At 35.3% G+C, this 18,906-nt stretch overlaps 1 protein-coding gene across 5 annotated transcripts in view; it reads right to left on the bottom strand.

The window, feature by feature from the left end:
• LOC150104412 (hydroxyacyl-coenzyme A dehydrogenase, mitochondrial-like) overlaps window positions 1-18,906 on the bottom strand; it is a 227,690-nt gene that overhangs the window by 119,120 nt on the left and 89,664 nt on the right. For all 5 annotated transcript variants that reach the window (XM_090396993.1, XM_090396992.1, XM_090396995.1 and 2 more), the window contains exon 5: window positions 7,587-7,713. In XM_090396993.1, the coding sequence (XP_090253119.1) occupies window positions 7,587-7,713 (127 nt within the window). The remainder of the gene's footprint in view (window positions 1-7,586; window positions 7,714-18,906) is intronic.

The raw sequence follows: 18,906 nt of genomic DNA, 5'->3' as shown, positions 1-18,906 counted from the left end.
TATTTCAGTATAAATATTCTTACCTCTTGCAGTTCTATTTGACGCACAATTTACATACTAGAGAAAGATGTTTTCTTATACTAACTTCATAAACAACATATCTAAGTTGAGCTCTTCATGTTAAGCCACTTTACAGTTTCAAATTTCACAAATTGCTTTTTCCATAGTAATCCGGTATCATTAAGACAGAAGATGAAACTTTCCAATCAGCGTTTCCTTGAACATTCAATTGGAACATCGATTATAATATCTTCTTTTATTTACTAAATACTTGTTGACAGTCAGCTCTTCCAGTTTAACGACTCAGTTCTAAGATCCCTTTTCAGAATCTTCTATTAACATTCTCCCGACTGTGACATAAAACTTAAAGATTTCCTAAGAACAAAATTTCTCCAGTCTGCATTCTTAAACCTTCATTAGCTCTCTCTTGTTTTTTCTTGTTACCCCAATACCAAGCGCGCTCTCTATCAGCTGTCAATCACCCATCAATCTCCTTGGCAAGCATGCACACTCCATGTAAATGGCAAACAAGAATTTACATGTAATGACTGACATGTTGTCTCTGTTAGCGTGATGAGAATGTCTTTTCAAAACACAACACTTGATAATTTTAAATTACAATAAAATTACTGAAAGTAGCATAATTATCCGAATCTAGTAGTATATCGATAATGGGCACATCGCAAGTGCCGATATACACATTACGAAACCAAAACTAATAATATATTAACATAGAGAAATAATTGTAAAAAGAATCATGATTGTAAATTATGATTATTTTAAAACCAATACGATCCACAGATATGAAACTGATTTTACGTCTTCCATCATTTATTTTAAGCATAACTTTTTTATAATATGACTATTTTTACACTGTCATGATGTGCTTATTCTGGGAAACTTATTTGGAACTTTGTGTCATTAATGAGAATAAACAAATGACTAAAAGCAGAGAAATGACAAAACTATTTATTATATGTTATTATGTTGGAGGTTTAATGGATTTTTTACAACACTCAAAAAGAATTAAAATAGAATTTAATACTTCCTATATTTCGTCCTAGTCACTAGGACATCTACGGGGATTACAAAGACAATTAATGTAACATGCACACAAAAACTTACAATACTAAGCCCAACCACGTGGGTGACACTAAAGTCCTATCTAGGTGTAGCGCCCTCTAAGGGCGCTACACCTAGATAGGTTTCTGAGAGCTGCTGCTGCTTCTAAGAAAAGTCTCTCTTTCTTGAATTTGCTGTGGTGGAGCATGGTGGTTTTCTTCCATGATACTCTGTGGGTGGTGTCCAAAACATGGTCAGCCAAGCCTGAATGGCCATAGTTGTGTTTAACGATGTACGACTTGTGTTCCTCCAGGCGGATGGATGCTGATCTGCCTGTCTGTCCAAAGTACGCAAGCTTACAGGAACAGGGTACTTTGTAAACTCCAGGCAGAGAGAGAGGAGGGAGCTGATCTTAGCTCTCAGAAACCAACCAAATCTTAACAAATACGGTTGCATTAAACTTCCGAAGATTTGGGAAACAGTCATCACCAGAGGTCCCACCTTACATTCCAGGACACCTACTACTGCCCTTAGAGGGCGCTACACCTAGATAGGACTTTAGTGTCACCCACGTGGTTGGGCTTAGTATTGTAAGTTTTTGTGTGCATGTTACATTAATTGTCTTTGTAATCCCCGTAGATGTCCTAGTGACTAGGACGAAATATAGGAAGTATTAAATTCTATTTTAATTCTTTTTGAGTGTTATAAAAAATCCATTAAACCTCCAACATAATGTCTTCACAGCACTTAAGCCTCTACACAAGTATTTATTATATGAATGTACCACTAGTTTTCTTTTGAGAAGACTTCATTGGGTTCATAACATTAAAAAATAAATACAAAATTTATACACTACAAAAGAACAACAGTTATAAATTAAGTTGAAAATGGATTGCTGACATTTGAAGGTGTTCTTGATATCATAGTACTGTTGAGCATGTTCATGTCACCATGATCTCACATACAAAGTTGGATAGCTGAGGAGTATAACAATCAGAGAGAGAAATTACAGCTTAGGTTAGTATTAAGGCAGATTAGATTGAGTACAATTTCTGTCGATTCAATAAATCATTCAATAATTCTTCTCATAATTCATCATAGCATCTAAAAATGTTTTGTGATTTGTTCCAGATCACTGGTGAGTGATAGAATCTTAATTTTCAGGGTTAGCAGAATCAGAACATGATTAGAGAGAGAGCAGTTGATCTCTAGTTCTGCCATGTAATGTCTCTCACATGCTCCATGTGAGAGACATGTGTAGCTCAACAGATTTCACCATCTGACCAAAACAGGCCACACTGTCATTATATCAAAGACAGTAAGCTGTTGGATACTTTAAGGTGTCATGTTTAGGTTTAAGTTGGTGCAGTCATATCAAGGCTTTATAAAGGGGAAAGATAACTCCCTTATCTCTGCTTGTTTAGTGTTCTTCAATAACAAAGTAATCCTGTAAGCTACACTGGCTACCTTAACAATACGCCCTCTAAACTTCAACTATTTATCTGATACAACCCCCAAAATCCTTGGATTCATCAATTTCCTGGAGTTCAGTTCCTTCAATGAGGTAAGTTTGTAATCTTTTTACCCCAAAATGCATAACTTGACACTTTTCCACATTAAATTGGCATCCATTATGTTTTGTCCATACTATCAACATATTTAAATCATCCTGCTCTCTACATCATCTTGATTTACTATTACTCTACATAGCTTTGCATCATCAGCAAACAACTGAATATCTCTCTTCAAATTTTTTTCTATATAATTTATGTATAAATTAAGGTAGTCCAAGCACAGAGCCTTGCAGCACCACTCATCACCTTCTTTCCTGGATTCTGCTCATCCATATACTACCTTTTGGAATCTGTCTATCAACCACCCTTTTATCCATATCACCACTTTCATATCCATCCCCATCTGTTACAGTTTGAGTAATACAGTTTCATGTGGTGTCTTGTCAAACGGTTTTGCAAAATCAAGCAGTATAATTGTGTAGCCATTCTCTTTATCCAAATAGGCTGTCACTATTATAAAGTTAGTAGATTACTACAGAGTATGATATTCTTATCCATCCATTCCTGAATTCATTTTTTGATCAACTTTTCCAGTACTTTTACCACCATCCCCGAGATGCTAATTTGTCTGTAATTTGCTACAGCAGACTTAAATCTTCCTTTATGCAAAGGAATTATTTTGCCCCTCCTTCCACTCTCTTGGTTATTTTGCCAGAGCTGACACTTAAACAGCCTAGTCTAGTCTAAGGCATTGTCAGTTCTCACAAAATGTGAGCTGATATGCCATCTAACCCCATAGCTGTATATTTGCATTGAGATTCTACAATGTACCTTCCAATTCATCAATCTCTGTTCTCACATCGGTCCCTGTCACTTCTGCCACAGAACTATCCTGACTTGCAAGATATATCCTTGCAAAGATGCCACTCAGTAGCTCAACTATTTTGTCCACTTCTGACACCTCTCTACCATCAGCACTTATTAAATTTATCCTTCCTTAGTCATTCTTCTTTCTATCTGGCAAAACTTGGAAGAACTGCTTGCGATTTCCTTTGGCCTGATTGTAAATTGTACATAAGTTGTCTCTGCCAAAAGGTACAATTTATTGTACCTTTGGCAGAGACAACAGTATCCAGCAGGTTTTGGTTCACAGAACATTTTGAAAATAGCCACTTGGCACAGTTACACTTAAACCAATGGTCTGGCTGTGCAGCGTTTATGAATACTTTAAGCTGCGGCATTTAGATTTCAATATACATCACATGACATATCATGTTTTTACACACTAATCGATTGCATTTATTGTACACTAATCCAAATGTGGTTGTAATTCAAGTCAGTGACCAGTATCGTGAGTATACTGTAGAATGCTTGTTAGTTGATAAATGAAAAAGAGGGGATATGATAACAGAAATATTTAAGTTACTTAAAGTGTATTTTATAAGATTAATATAGAGAAAATATTTCAGCACTTGGCTAGAGGTGGCAGGACAAGAGGTTATTTCTGGAAGTTTGGAGAGATGGTTAGCAAGGGTTTAACAACTAGATTTTATGCTTGGAGAGTGGTGAATGAATAGAGTGGGATGTCAGAGTCAGTTAATGGATTCAAGGAGAGGTAAGACAGATATGGATAATTTGGGTTGCCCACGACGAGTCTTTGAACTCCATGAAGGTTCCCCATACAATAATTATTATTACTGCACAAGCATCTCCATGGAGTGCTAAGACTCATCTTGAGATACGCTAACTATCAACAATAACTATCATACCTCTACCCAAAACCATTAACAGACAAAGCACTTAAAATTGACTCAGGCAACCCATCCATTCATTCACCACTCTTCAAGAGAAAAATCTTGTCCTGGACAGATGGTCAAAGTGGAGCTCTCTTAGCACCCATGTATAAAAATGGAAACAAATTTGAATGTGAGAATTAGAGTATTTATCTACGGAGTGTTCCTGGTAAGATTTATGCAAGTATGCTTGCGAAAAAGCTAAGAAGGGCTGTGAAAGGGAAGCTTGGTGAAGAACAAACTGGATTCAGGCCAAATAGAGGTTGTCAGGAATAGATTTTCACTTTAAGACAAACAGTTCAGAAATCATGGAAATATAACAAGGGTATATATTTAAGTTTCGTAGATCTGGAAAAGACACGACAATGTGCCGAGATCCAAAAGCTATTCAAAATTCTACAGTTATATAGTCTTAATGAGCCATTATATCATGCAATACTTAAGTCTTTATTTGAGTTGTAAGTCAGTAATTAGAACCAAAGGAAGTAGAGGAAGGTGGTTTAGTGTTAGATCAAGTGTGAGACAAGAATGTACATTACCTCCTCTGTTATCCATAGTCTACATGGATCACATTATGAAGGAAAGAGGTAATAAATCTGATGTCAAAATTGGATATGTTAACTCAGCTCTTTACTTTATGCAGAAGATGTTATACTTCTAAATAAATTCAGTAAGAAAATCAGCAATAAGAAGACAAAATGGCAGAAACATTAAAAATATCAACTAAATCCTGAATGGAGAACCTGGAGAATAAGTAAAATATTTCAGCTACTTAGGCTCAATTTTTAATGAAGATGGCAAATTGAATTTATATCTTAAATTAAATAATATATATTACCTTGATGGACCTGTGGTTTCAGTCGGGATTTCTCCATGACTGCAGGTTGTAAAGAGTCCAACTATTCCTGTATTGAGAAGAAAGGCCCAAGCAGATTGACTCAGTTTCTAAACATGTTAATTATTATTTAATGACTGAATTCTGAGATAATATACAAAGTGTGATAACATACAAAGCAAATAAAAGACCGTAAAAAACATTGCACCATTACAACAACAGATCATTAAAAACTGTAATTATGTTTGAATTGGAGTCCAAGCTACAGTTCTATTGTTATGTACATGCAAGCGTATGACTTCATGAGTTCGCCAATACCGAGCAGAACTATGTCAGTCTGGAAGACTGTAACTGAGATTGCTGTTCATGTGGGAAGAGTCGAGGGTTATTTCTTTTGATTCCAGGATACGATGTTCTAATTCATCATAACATATATGAATGTTGAAAGTTGAATTCCAATCTATTTGATGTTGGCAGCCTTCGTTATTGGAGTTAACTGAGAACAAGAAGTAGCTGGAGCGGACGCAGGCTCTATTGTATGAGATGTCTCTCTTCTTCGAGATGTAGAAAGATAGACTTTTCAGTTTAGCCGTAATATGATTTCCCACAGTCACATATAATTTTGTAGAAAAATTATATGCAACTGTGGTATTTATAGTATAATTTTTACAGCCAAACTGAAAAATCTATCTTTCTACGTCTCGAGGAACACCAGAGAGATATCTCATACAATAGAGCCAGTGTCCTCTCCAGCCACGTCTTGTTCTCAGTTAACTTCAATGACGAAGGCTGCCAACATCAAATAGACTGGAATTCAACTTCCAACATTCATATATGTTATGATGAATTAGAATGTCATATCCTGGAATCAAAAGAAATAACCCTCGACTCTTCCCACATGAACAGCAATCTCAGCTACAGTCTTCCAGACTCACATAGCTCTACTATTCGGTGAAGTCATACGCTCACAAGTACATAACAACAGAACTGTAGCTTGGACTCCAAACATAATTACAGTTTTTAATGATTTGTTGTTGTAATGGTGCAATGTTTTTTACGGTCATTTATTTGCTTTGTATGTTATCACACCTGACGAAGTCGGCATTCCAACGAAACTAGTTGTGTGGTTATATTAAATTTACTTGTTTCTCCATTATCTCGGAATTCAGTCATTAAATAATATTTAACATATATATCAGGGGCATATATTCAAGGTATGCTGGGTGTGCAGTGCACACTCACTGAACAGCAATATTATATTTTTTGTTTATTCCTGTTAAAAAGACTCCCCTAATTGTTTCCTGGCTTTGCATGATTCCTAAAATTAAACACAACATACTAATGCTTCATGAAGAGTACACTTCGATGCATAAACATTGCATCACATTCACGTTAATATCCTGGCTGTACAGTCACAAATATAGACACCTTCGAGCCTTCTGAACAGACATACAAATGGCACAGCAGATCAAATTCTTAGCGTTCCAGTGGTTTTAAACCATCCAAAAGGCGAGGCAGGGTATACGCTGAGACATTGTCAACCAATCTAACTGAATGTTATGAGTTGCTGATATGTTTTCTGAGTTTCATCTGTTTTGTGTGCTTGAAGTGTAAATGGCATGTTTAGGACATGATATGGACAAGCAATTTTTTATAAAAAATTACTAACTTTCTTTTGCTCATATTTATAGCATGAAGCTTTTAACAGTCTACTGAATGTGCCGTTTTCTGCTGGAGCTTTCACGGACTGTATGATTATAGTCAAAGGAGGTTGGAACTTGTGTATAAATAAGTAAAATGAGTCATTTCAGCCTTATACTGGTTCAATCCAAAAAAAAAAAAAAAATTCCGAAGTGATTATGTTTTCCTTGCATATTATGTGGCTGTATTTAAAAATCATATCAAAATTCAAATTATCCGTTTCACTCTAGTACTTGCCAATGATAATCTAATCTCAATACGAAACATAAACCCATTGTGCTTCTCACATAAACCGCACACATGAAGCACAGCTATTATTCATTAGGTGTCATGTAGTAATAATAACAGTGCTTATATATCTTTTGATCATATTCATTCTACTGAAAATGACTGTTTATTTCTTTATCTCTTTTTTAAAATCAAAATATCTTTAAATTATCAATATTATTCCCAAACACAAGATTATTAATGCCAGCAACACACAGCATTTTACTACATTTATGTAATTATAATGAAGTCCTCAAAATAGTTTTGGGAATCAGAAGTTTTAATCAAAATATTTAAATCACATGTTAACTTATCTCATGATTTATTAAGAGTAAAATAATCAATGAAGAAGATTTGAATTTTTTTAAGTGAAGAATTACAGTATGAATTTTACCTAACCATATGAGATATTACCTCTAGCAGCTTCATCATAGGAACAGGATTAAAAAAATGAAGTCCACCAAAACGATCTTTCCTCTGAACAGCGTTAGCAATATCACCGATTGAAAGTGAAGACGTGTTACTTGCAAACAGTGTGTCTCTATAATGAAATAAAATATTGATTGGAAATATAACCCGACTGCAACAATTGTCAAGAACTAAAAGAATTATTTCATGGACTATGTATACATACTTTTGTTTTCATAATAAAAGTAACAGCAATAATACTTTGTTGTGAATATACCTCTTTTTTTTTTATTGTACATGTTTAGCATATAGGAAAAAACAGGAAACTAAAAGATTCTTTCAGTGAAAAATAAAAAAAGAATGCAATAAATGCATCTTAAAATATTAAGCTACTTATGCTAGACACGTGTGCAAATACACAGCTATGAAAATAAATGATCTAAAAACTAGCCTAGTGAAGAATCAAAAAAAACAAGAATACAAGAAAACTAAATACAAGGGCTCATCGAGGGAGGGCACCTACTCTACAACTCTGTCTCCACCAACTGTCTCCAACGATACCAATGTCATCTACCGTCCATTACCACCACTGCTACTTTCACAATCACAAACATCCATGCCCACAGCAGGATTCGAACCCACAGCCTTTTGGCTGGAGAGTGGATATGCTACCCATTCAGCCAGCCAGGCCAGCAATTTATTTATGGTGCTGCTGAGACTAAAAAGACAAAAATAGGTGAGAGCTTTCTAAATGATTTTTTAAAACATTAAGAATTAGGAAAAGAAGATGACAGGAATAGCACAAAATATAATGTTGCAAATATATTTTATACATATGTTTTTCCAATTGGGAAAATGTCTTTCAGAGATCTTGTTAATCAAGTTTCATGAAAAGCTTTAAATGACTTTAATCAGATTTTTTGAAGAATTTTAGCAATATGACTAGGGCAGTTATTACTAGTATGGGATTGCTGTAATCCTTGATATACTTGAAGTTATGACCCAGGATGAGAATACAAAAAACAGAGTGGATTATATTAATGATGCGAATGGTAGTCGTGGGAATAAGATGTGAGCAAATTTTAAAACAGAAATCAGACTACATGACTTATTCATGCCCACAATTCTAAATTCTAATAAAGAAGTAGAGGACTATTTCTGAATTATTAGAAAGATCACCTGACATCAAGTTTGCAGCTTTCTACCAACAATTTTCTTATAGATTAATCTGTTATTTCTCAGGCATGCAATACTGTCACATCTTACATTTTTATATTCTAAAGCATTACTAACTGAATCAATTCACTTAGATTTTTGTTTGTTTTTAGAATGATAGATGACACTGAACGGTGCACTATGCCAAGACATCCTTAGTTTGTGGCTCTCCTTAAGATTGAAGAACATGATTGCTGTGTTCAGCAGGACAGTGCCACTTGCCATACATCAAATGAAACAATGCGATTTTGCAAGTATTTGGTGACAGACTAATTTCTAAAGGACTTTGGTCCCAAGGTTGCCATATTTGTCATCTCCATATTTCTTATTATGGGATTACCTTAAAGGTAAGGTGTATAAAAATAATCCTCACACAACTGATGAATTGAAGATGAACATCACTGAAGGAATCGAGCAGTCAGTAATTCCATGCTTTGAAGAGTTGCCTTCAATTTGGTAAAAAGATTACGTTCCTGTGTTCAAGAACAAGGCAGCCATTTTAAACATTTGCTTTAGTAATGTTATTTATTTTTGCCTTTGTAAAGATATAGTTATAAGCTTTGTTTGTAGCAATTTAGTCCATAAAGTTTGTCATTGATATTGAAAAATTTAAGTTTATTTTATGATGTGCATGACTCTTGAATCACCTGTAAAATCATTCTGTAATATTAATAATAATTATTAATATTAATTAATATTTTCATCCACTTAGATGAAAATTCTTCCAGGAATTGGAGACATATTTATATGGTGCCCACTGAGCATAGCAGCTGGAGACTGGAATTGTATTGAAAACGCCACAGACAAAATTGGAGGACACCCCCAGGAGTGGAAAACTGGATTATGCAGTTAAAAATATATCTCGACAATGCTCAACTAGTAAAGATATGGAGGATTTGCAATCCAAATCTCCAGGCTTACATGTATACGAATTAAGATATTGGTACCCATCTTGATCAAATTTATATCTCTTCTTCTCTTATAAATAAGATAATTCAGATAAAACATTCTTGACATCAACATGTCAGATCATAATCCAGTTCTACTTAAGTTCCACTGCATGGAACAAGTAGAGATCAGTTCTGGACCATGGAGACTTTCACCAAATATTCCATTGATCTTTTTAACCAGATTCCAGACCCTCTGTTCAAGTTGGAGTAATGTTACTTAGAATTGGGATATGTGGTTAAAATTCAAACAAGCACTAAAACAGAATATGATAGAATGAGGAAAGGAACAGGCTTTCCTCAAAAGAAAAAAGTTGAAAGACCTGTATAAAAAAAAAGCTTGTTTGTAACAAACCAATGCAAAGGTATAGAATGTAGACATTATTAGAAACATTAACATAGAGATAGAAGTGGAAAGGCAGAAAAAACAAGTAGAAGAAAGAGATTTTAAAATAAGAATACAACAGCACTTAGCAGATGGTCCTTCAGCTGCATTCTTCAATAGACAATTCACTAAACTCTGCAAAGAACCAACTATTACTCAAATCTGCGCTGATGGTGAAGACGTGTCCACTACTCAAGACATCCTTGACTCCTTTCAAAAACACTACAAAAAATCTGTTTGAAGACAATAGTACTGTTGGAAATTATAACTCTTGGAACATTAATGGCTTTCCTGTTCATATCCAAGATGGGCTTAACAGACCCGTTACAACATCTGAAGTTATCACAGCCTATAAAACATGTGAGACAAGAAAATCTGAAGGACCTGACAGTCTAGGGATAGAACTTTACCACGAGGTCTAGGATTTTATTCTTCACATTCTGGTTATACTATTTAATTATTTTCTCTCATCAGGACACATACCAAGTGAATTTGTAGCACCGTCCTCATTCTAAAACCTAATAGAGATCATACCTTAATCAGCAGCTGGATACCTATTTCTCTATCTAATACTGACTTCAAGATATTTTTCTGCATCATCAATAACAGGCTCAAAGTGGGAATGAGATACATAATTAAAAGCACACAGGTGTATAAAGTTCCAGGCCGAGTAGTAGAATTTAATCTGTTTCTGTTACATGATCTAATCTGCTTAGTTAATATGAAAAAGCAGTCAATGGCAGTGCTATCAGTAGACCTTACTCAAGCATTTGACAATGTTCGGCATCCCTTTCTGTTCCACATTCTCTGGCAAATTGGTTTAGGTAAAAAGCTGCTATCCATTATTATCCATTATCAAGGAGCCTATGCCAATTCAACTACCCCACCTCCTAGTTAGTGGGTTCCTGTCAGACCCGGTCAAAATTTGAAAAGGAGTCAAGCAAGGTTGCCCTTTTAGTCCACTGCTCTTTGCATTGGTTCTTGAATCTTTCTTACAGGAAGTTGATAATACACATGCTGTCTGTGCAAGGAATAACAATTCTGTCAACTATGATGGAAATTAAGGTATTAGCATACACTGATGATGATGTAGCAGGCACTTTGAAGGATAATGATTCCAGGTATATCTTTTTTGGTATATTGGAAAAATTCAGCAAGGTTCAGTGGATTAACTACTAATGCAGACAACACAAAATTAAAAGTTTTTGGAAAGTGGGATCTTGGAGGCATTCTTTTTGGACTAACTCCTAAGAGAGAGAACCCCACATTATACTTAGAATTCTCTTCACCACTTATCCAATATTACCAGTTCAATAACTTATATACAAAAACTTTGAAACCTTAGAAGACTGGTAAATAGGAGTACTTTCCTTTTCTTCTAAAGCCATAGCACTCAAAACCATAATCTTTCCTGCTCGGCTGTAGATATTACAGACATCATGAAGTTGAAGAAAAGCAATATAGTAAACCTGTGCAATATTTTTGGTCCAGCCGATACCAAGAAGTTAAAAAGAAATTTCTCCAACTATCAAAGAAACATGGAGGATTTGGGCTTCCAGTCTTAAAATTCTGCTATCTAAGCAATAGAGCTTCAAAAATCCTGCAGACCAATCACACAGGTACACACCTTCAGTACTACCTGGGTTTCATCTTCCCTATTTGAAGTAAATGATTATAAAGGTCCAAAAGCTGAGATTGTTCCTGAATACTACTACTACTACACTATGTGCTTAACTCTAAGACTGCTACAACACTCTGGCATTGACATTCTTTCCATTAAAAAAAGTAAAATTTGGTATGAAGAAATCTTTAATCTCTTTCAACAAACCACCATAGTTGGGTACTGACAACAATGCTTTGTTTCATCATGTATTGAAGTTCCAAAGATACCCTAACAGGAGGGATCTTGCTTGGAGAATAGCATATGGCTGCCTTCCAGTCAATACCATCAAATGGAGGTACTTTAACATCACAGATCCAATCTGTGACGTCTGTTACTGACTGGAAACAGTAGAACATTCATTCTACAGCTACCCTCTTGCCCTGCATATTTGGAACATACATAATGTGTTGTACATTCCATTACTTACAACAGAACAGGTTCTTTTTTTGGCAGTACCCATCATCTGTAAGCAATAGGAAAAGAATTTTGATTTTTATAATTAATGAATTAAGATGCCAATTATGGAAGGTTAGAAAGAAACATGGATTTGAAAACCAGCAATATGACATTCAAATGCTTTATAATATTGTACTGTGGAAATTTTACTTCAGACAATTTTTGTATTTAGAAAGAAGCATTCTAGGAGATATCAAATTTTTGACTAGATGGTGTAGACTACCCACATTATGCAATATTCACCAGGGGTAGATAAAATTCTGTCTGTTTTTGCTATGAGAGGTTTTTTAAAATGGTTCCATCCTCATCTCATCTTCCTTTTACCCTCTTTTACTTTGCGGTGTCGAGGATTTATTAATCATCGGAACTCAAACCGTTCATAGGATAAGGTGGTCAGCCCTAAGCCCCGGTGTATCCTATGTCTTGAAGTGTTGAGTTCTCAAAGCCGGTTTGCCTGCTTTGCTGGATGAAAAACCCCAGATAAACTGGGGAAAAAACTCTACTGTCCTCGCCCAAGACCGGCTAACTTGGCTGAGGAAGATCCTTCAGCTCCTCACGTCACCGAGAATCGAACCTAGGACACTCCTTCCTCAGGTATATGGTTGCGAAGCGCACAACCACTAGGCTAACCATACTAATTAATATGCATATTTAAATTTTTTAGAGAGTTACAATTAAAATTATAATAAAAAATATTTACAAACAGATATAGCTACAAAATTTCTCAATAAAAACCACTTAAACATAAACACAAAGTTCACTAATAATTTCACTGCCTAAATCTCTAGCTTCACTATTTCCTGGAGTACAGTACATAAATATGATATACAGCTTGCAATCTATTTATCCCAAAATGAATAACTTAAATGTTTCTCCACATTAAACTGATACCCATTATCTTTTGCCCACACTGAGAGCCTATTTAAATCACCCTGCAAGTTCTCCACATCACCTTTTACTTACACATCAACTATTACTCTACCTAATTTAATATCATCAGTAAACAACTGAATATTTCAGGTTATTTCCTGTATCATTTATGTACAAATTAAACAGCAATGATCCCAGCACTGAACCTTATGGCACACCACTAGTCACCTGTTCTTGCCTCGCCTCGATTCTGTCCCTCCATATACCTTTTTGATATTCATCCAGCAGTCATTCTCTTATCTACTTAAATAGCATCACATCTATGCCTATTTGTTCTAATTTGCATAACAGAGTTCCATGTGGTATTCTGTCAAATGTCTTTGCAAAATTATCATGTAGCCATTTCCTTTATCCACCTCGCCTTTTAATCTATTATAAAAAGGTAGTAAATTACTAACGCATGACCAACCTCCCTCACAAAGCCATGTTGACCTTCACACAGTATGATATTTTTATCTAACAATTTTTGACCAATTTTCTAGTAGTTTTACCACCATGTCTGAGATACTGATTGGCCTCAGAACCCATTATGCCAGCCAATTATTTTGCCCTCTTTCTACTCCCTTGGAACTCTACCAGAGTTGAGATTTAAATTAAAGCGCCTAATCAAAGGCATTGCAGTTTCCTTGCACATTCTCACAAAACCTTAGCTGATATCCCATCTAATTCCACAGCTGTACTTATATGAGATTCTGCAATATCTTAAGAACCACCAATTCATCCACCTCTGTTCCCACATTAATGTCTGTCACATAGGTTAAAGCAGTAATCTCACTAGGATGATATACTCTTGCAAGATGGTCACTCAGTAACTCAATTATTTTATCCACTTCTGTCTCTTCATGTCTGTCGTCACTCATAAAGGTTAATCTTCCATAGTCATGCTTCCTCTTACTTACCACATAACGAAAGAACTCTTTGGGATTTCCTTTAGCCTTCTTGGCTAAATTAGATTTTTCTCGTAATCTGATTTTGCCTTCCTTGTCCGAGCCTTGTACTGCTCATGAGTTTGCTGGTCACCTTTCTCTTTATATACCCTCTACAGCATTTTCTTCTTTCTATGGATGAATGATATTACTCATCCATCTAACTCCTGCCTGATTAACCTTCCTTACTCTAGGTATACAATTTAGTACTGTTTCCACTAGATGACCCTTAACTATATTCCATGCACTACTAACATTCTTACCATGCAGCATTTTATACCATGGTACAGATTTCAGCTTCTTCTTAAGCAAGTCATAATCACTTGCCTTGTAGTTCCACAAATACTCCTTCTTGATAGAACATTAATCATGTTTCACAATCTCCCAAGTCAAGAACACATGGTCACTTTCAGAGGCAATGTTGTCAGTTATGGATAGCACTTCTGATCCTATGGCCAGGTCAAATACTCTCTCACCCCCCTGGTCCCCTCCACCACATGCTGCCTTAAGTAATTATCTCTTAGGTGTATAAATTCTATTTCCTTCCTGGCATGTGATCTTTCTTCTTTCCAGTCCATATCCCCGATAGTCGAAACCCCCCATAATAATCACTCAAACTGTACTTATGCTAATTTCAGATGTTCTTTTTGGCTGCATTTCATCTGCTATCATCAGCAGTACTTCTCCCTCCATCCTATCTTCTCTGAAAATACTAAACCCTTCACATTCATTCCCTATAACTCTATCATCTGCTGTTAGCCAAGTCTCTCTAATGCCTATAACTTTTGGAGAGGTTGCACTAACCAATGCCAAAAACTCCTCCCTCTTATTCCTGATACTTCTGGCATTAGGATATAGAAACTGCAGCATCCCTTTAGTCACCCACCTACCTTTACTTTCTGAATTGACTGCCCTATTCAATATTTTTGCTTGAGAAACTAGATTCCACACTTGGTCATTCTCGCACTTACTCGCCTTATGGGTGCCTTCACACAAACTCATTTGCTTCCACCTAATTGCTTAAGTTTTCCTGAATTTGTGCTTCAGCATGCTCAGTGAACAAGGCTCCCTCCAGGCACCTAACACCAAAACCATTCAGATGCAGTCCATCTGCATTGTACAACTCCTTCTTTCCATCAAACACAGACCACGGATCAACAAATCCTACATTATTCCTTCTACACAATCTATGTATAGCTACTTATATATTTATATATGTATGTATTTGCTACTAACGCCCTCCTTCTCAGTTCACCTCTAATCATACTATAAAGCATGGTAGGGACTTACAATCTTCACCTTCTCACACTTCAGTTTTGCCTCTTCTAACAACTCCTTTACATCCTCCCTCATTGAATATTTCTCTCCTTTCAAATCATTTGTACCAACCAAAACAATCATTTCCTTTGCCTTACCTTTTTGCATCCAGATGGCGTGGCTAATATTGTGAATTTTTGAATCTGGGAAACAGGATTTTGTCACACTTTCATTAAGTACACCCCTGATCACCGAGTCTCCATATATAATTTCTCCTTAGCTTGTTTTCCTTGTTTGGTCAGTCTTTATTATTCCTTCAGACCACCTACTTCTTTCTCTTTTCAGCCCTGCTAATCTCTTGCTGCTGCTTCTGTAGTTTTTCAATTTCGCACTTAATCCTATGAAGGATAACATTTAAGTGCACTTTTATTAATGTCCATTTCATTCTCCTGTATTTCCACAGCCACACATTCGACATTAATAACATCATTTTCTAGAGGTAGATTCCAGTATTTGAGACCACATTCGTTAAATACAAACAGGATATGCGAAAACCCCGACAAGTTTCATAAGTCACATGACTTACATCATCAGGGGAAACCCAACAAGTTTCGCAAGTCGTATGACTTACATCATCAGGGGACACCCAACCGGTTTCACAAGTCATATGACTTACATCATCAGGGGAATTACCAATTAGTCGGGTTTTCACGTATCCTGTTCGTATTTAATAAAGGTGGTCTCAATACAAGAATCTATCTCTTGAACTACTGACCTACAGAAACCTTCACATACATCGTTTTCTATCTTACCGTCAGTATTTGCTGCATCCTTGTCGCCTAACAGACACTCGCTTTTAAAACATTTAATACATACTCTCTCTCTCTCTCCCCAGTTTCAATTTCCTTCCACATATTGTTTCATTTTCTGGAAGAATACATTTCACACATACTGCAGTGAATAAAATCCCACAAATTCAAATCGCTGGACAACGTAGTCTTTTCCGCCATTGTTTGATGCATTGGTGCCATACCAACAATATCACAATAAAAATGTTATAAATACATTAAATACTCTAAAAACACGAAAATCTACACTATAATACATTAATTTCCTAATAAAAAAACACAATAAAACAGTTGAAAATCACCAATTTTACATGAGCACTAAATTACACAACCACTCGCAATATAACTTCAAACCCAATATCTGTTTTGTTATAACTGTTTTGCTAACCGTTTACACTAACCTGACTTCTGGTAAAGGAAAGAAGAAGGGGAAGAGTTTAAAAATACTGAATGTAATCAAAAATAATTTTTTTAAAATATAATAATAAAATTTTATCATCAAAATGTATAATAAAAAAAACAAAATAAAAACCATAAAAGTAGAATTACATCAATTGCAACTCTATTGTCCTGTTATCCTTAGGTTCTGTTCACTAATCAGGTTTTCTTGTGTTGCAGTTCTGCCACCATGCTCTTCTAAAAGCTGTATGGGTTCAAAAGAACGTGATGGCAGAATCCCAACACAAGAAAACCTAATCAGGGGATAGAACCTAAGGATAACAGGACTATAGAGTTGCAGTTGATGAAGTTCTGCATATTTTTATTTTATTATATTATTTTTTTGCTTTTTTATTATTATACCTTTAGATCATAAATTTTCTTTATTATATTTGTTCATTTTTTTCCCTAACTTTTCCCTACTTTTTTCCACCTCCTTCATTAGAGGTCAGGCTAATGTAAACAGTTAAAGCAGTGATACTATAGCTTATGTATAAGGTGATGTAGTCGTGGTTTGTTCATATATATATATATATATATATATATTCCTGATGATGACCTTGATATGATACAGAGGTTGAAATATTGAGTGTTATTTTTATTAATTGTAAGTAAAGTAAGTGCTCTAATATGTGTGTGTTTTGACTCCATAAATTCCACTATGCAAGCACATGATTTAGCCAGTCTTCTTAGCAAAAGGGCTTTTTTTTTTCTTGTGATAATCTAACCCATGGAAGATAAATCTAGTACAGTTAATTCTCACAAAACAAATTCAAAGGCACCACAAGAATAGCATATTACAATGAATAGGTAATATGTTGTAGAGTGTGAATTTTTTATAATGGTGAAAATTAACTGTACTATGGTTGAGCTATGGGTAAGATAAGCTGGAAGCTCTGCAATGGAAACAAAAATGTGATACTTTTAAGCATAGTAGCAGCTTGCATCATGTACTCAAAATTCATATACCATCCAAATATATTTGCAAACATTCATTCCACAGGGCGATTCAATGCCACAGTCACTTGAAGAATAGCAAATACTATCCACTGGGCAACCAGATCTGCAATATGCACAGAAGTGTAAAAATTCTTATTACATAATATATGTGCACAGATATTTTGTTAAATTGGCTTGGTTTTCTGTTATAGTAAGATACCTGCCTACTTATCCTTGTTGTACACTATAACACTCAAGATCTACCATCTTGAATTAACCCTGTCTATTGTAACTAATGTCACAGAATATCAACCCAGCTAGGGTGTTGCCTGGTTAAATAAGGCCTATGCTGTTTTCATCAGAGAAAAGTCAGCTACTGAAACAAACTTGCCCTCAGCAGAAATGATATGAGAAGATATGCGAAAAGTCACTCAAAAAGAAAATAGAGCTGTAGTGAAGTGATATAATTCTATTCTACTTTATAAATTAAAGATGCCAAGAAATTATATTCTTGGTTTAATCCTTTATCCAAGTAAGCAAACAGTTTGCGCCAGTCATTAGTTTCTATATATGAGTTGCCCAGTCCTGAAAATAGTTCAGGCACAAGCTTTGTTTGCTTACATTTGGATAAAGGGATTAAACCAAGAATATAATTTTTTGGCATCTTTAATTTATAATATAACCAAGCGGAAAAGCTTCCAACATCTATTCTACTTTTAGATATCCTACTAGAGGTCTTCTTTCACAGTTCCACAGAATGCCTAAACAGCTTAAAGCACAAAATCCAGTTCACACTGGAAGTTGAAAGAAGCAGATCTATTCCTTTCTTAGATGTTCTAATCTCAGTCAAGAATCATAGCACACTTTCATTTCATGTCTACAGAAAAAAGTTCAACTGGGATAATCAAAAAATGAGCCAAAGACTTAATTTCAGTGATGAAATGGAAGATAACTACATGCTATCTCACATTATCATCCTGCCAAAAAAAGGGGCATTAGACAAATCAGACAGAGCATTCACAATATCCAGTGTTGACAAAAAAGGGCAATAAGAAATAACATATTTTAGATATGTATTCCTAAAATAAGACAACTACAAACAGTTTCTTTGCTCTATGTTACAGATAAAATAGTAGAAATGCTCATGCAATACAATCTTAAAAGTTGCCTTCATGCCATTACAAAGAAGTTTCCATGATATTAAGATCCCCAAATAGTCTCACTCTCCTCTCAAGCAAACCAGAAGCATACAAAATTTTCTCTGCACGTGTGGCATCTGCTAGGTTGGACAGACGAGTTGATCAAGAAAATTCTACCTCAAA

The sequence above is a fragment of the Typopeltis vanoorti genome, chromosome 8, assembly GCF_054136105.1.
Source record: "Typopeltis vanoorti isolate ZY-2024b chromosome 8, IOZ_Tvanoo_1.0, whole genome shotgun sequence".
In the NCBI taxonomy this organism is placed as follows: Eukaryota; Metazoa; Arthropoda; class Arachnida; order Uropygi; family Thelyphonidae; genus Typopeltis; species Typopeltis vanoorti.
The sequence above is the reverse complement of the archived record's forward strand: the minus strand, read 5'-3'. Positions and strand labels throughout refer to the sequence as shown.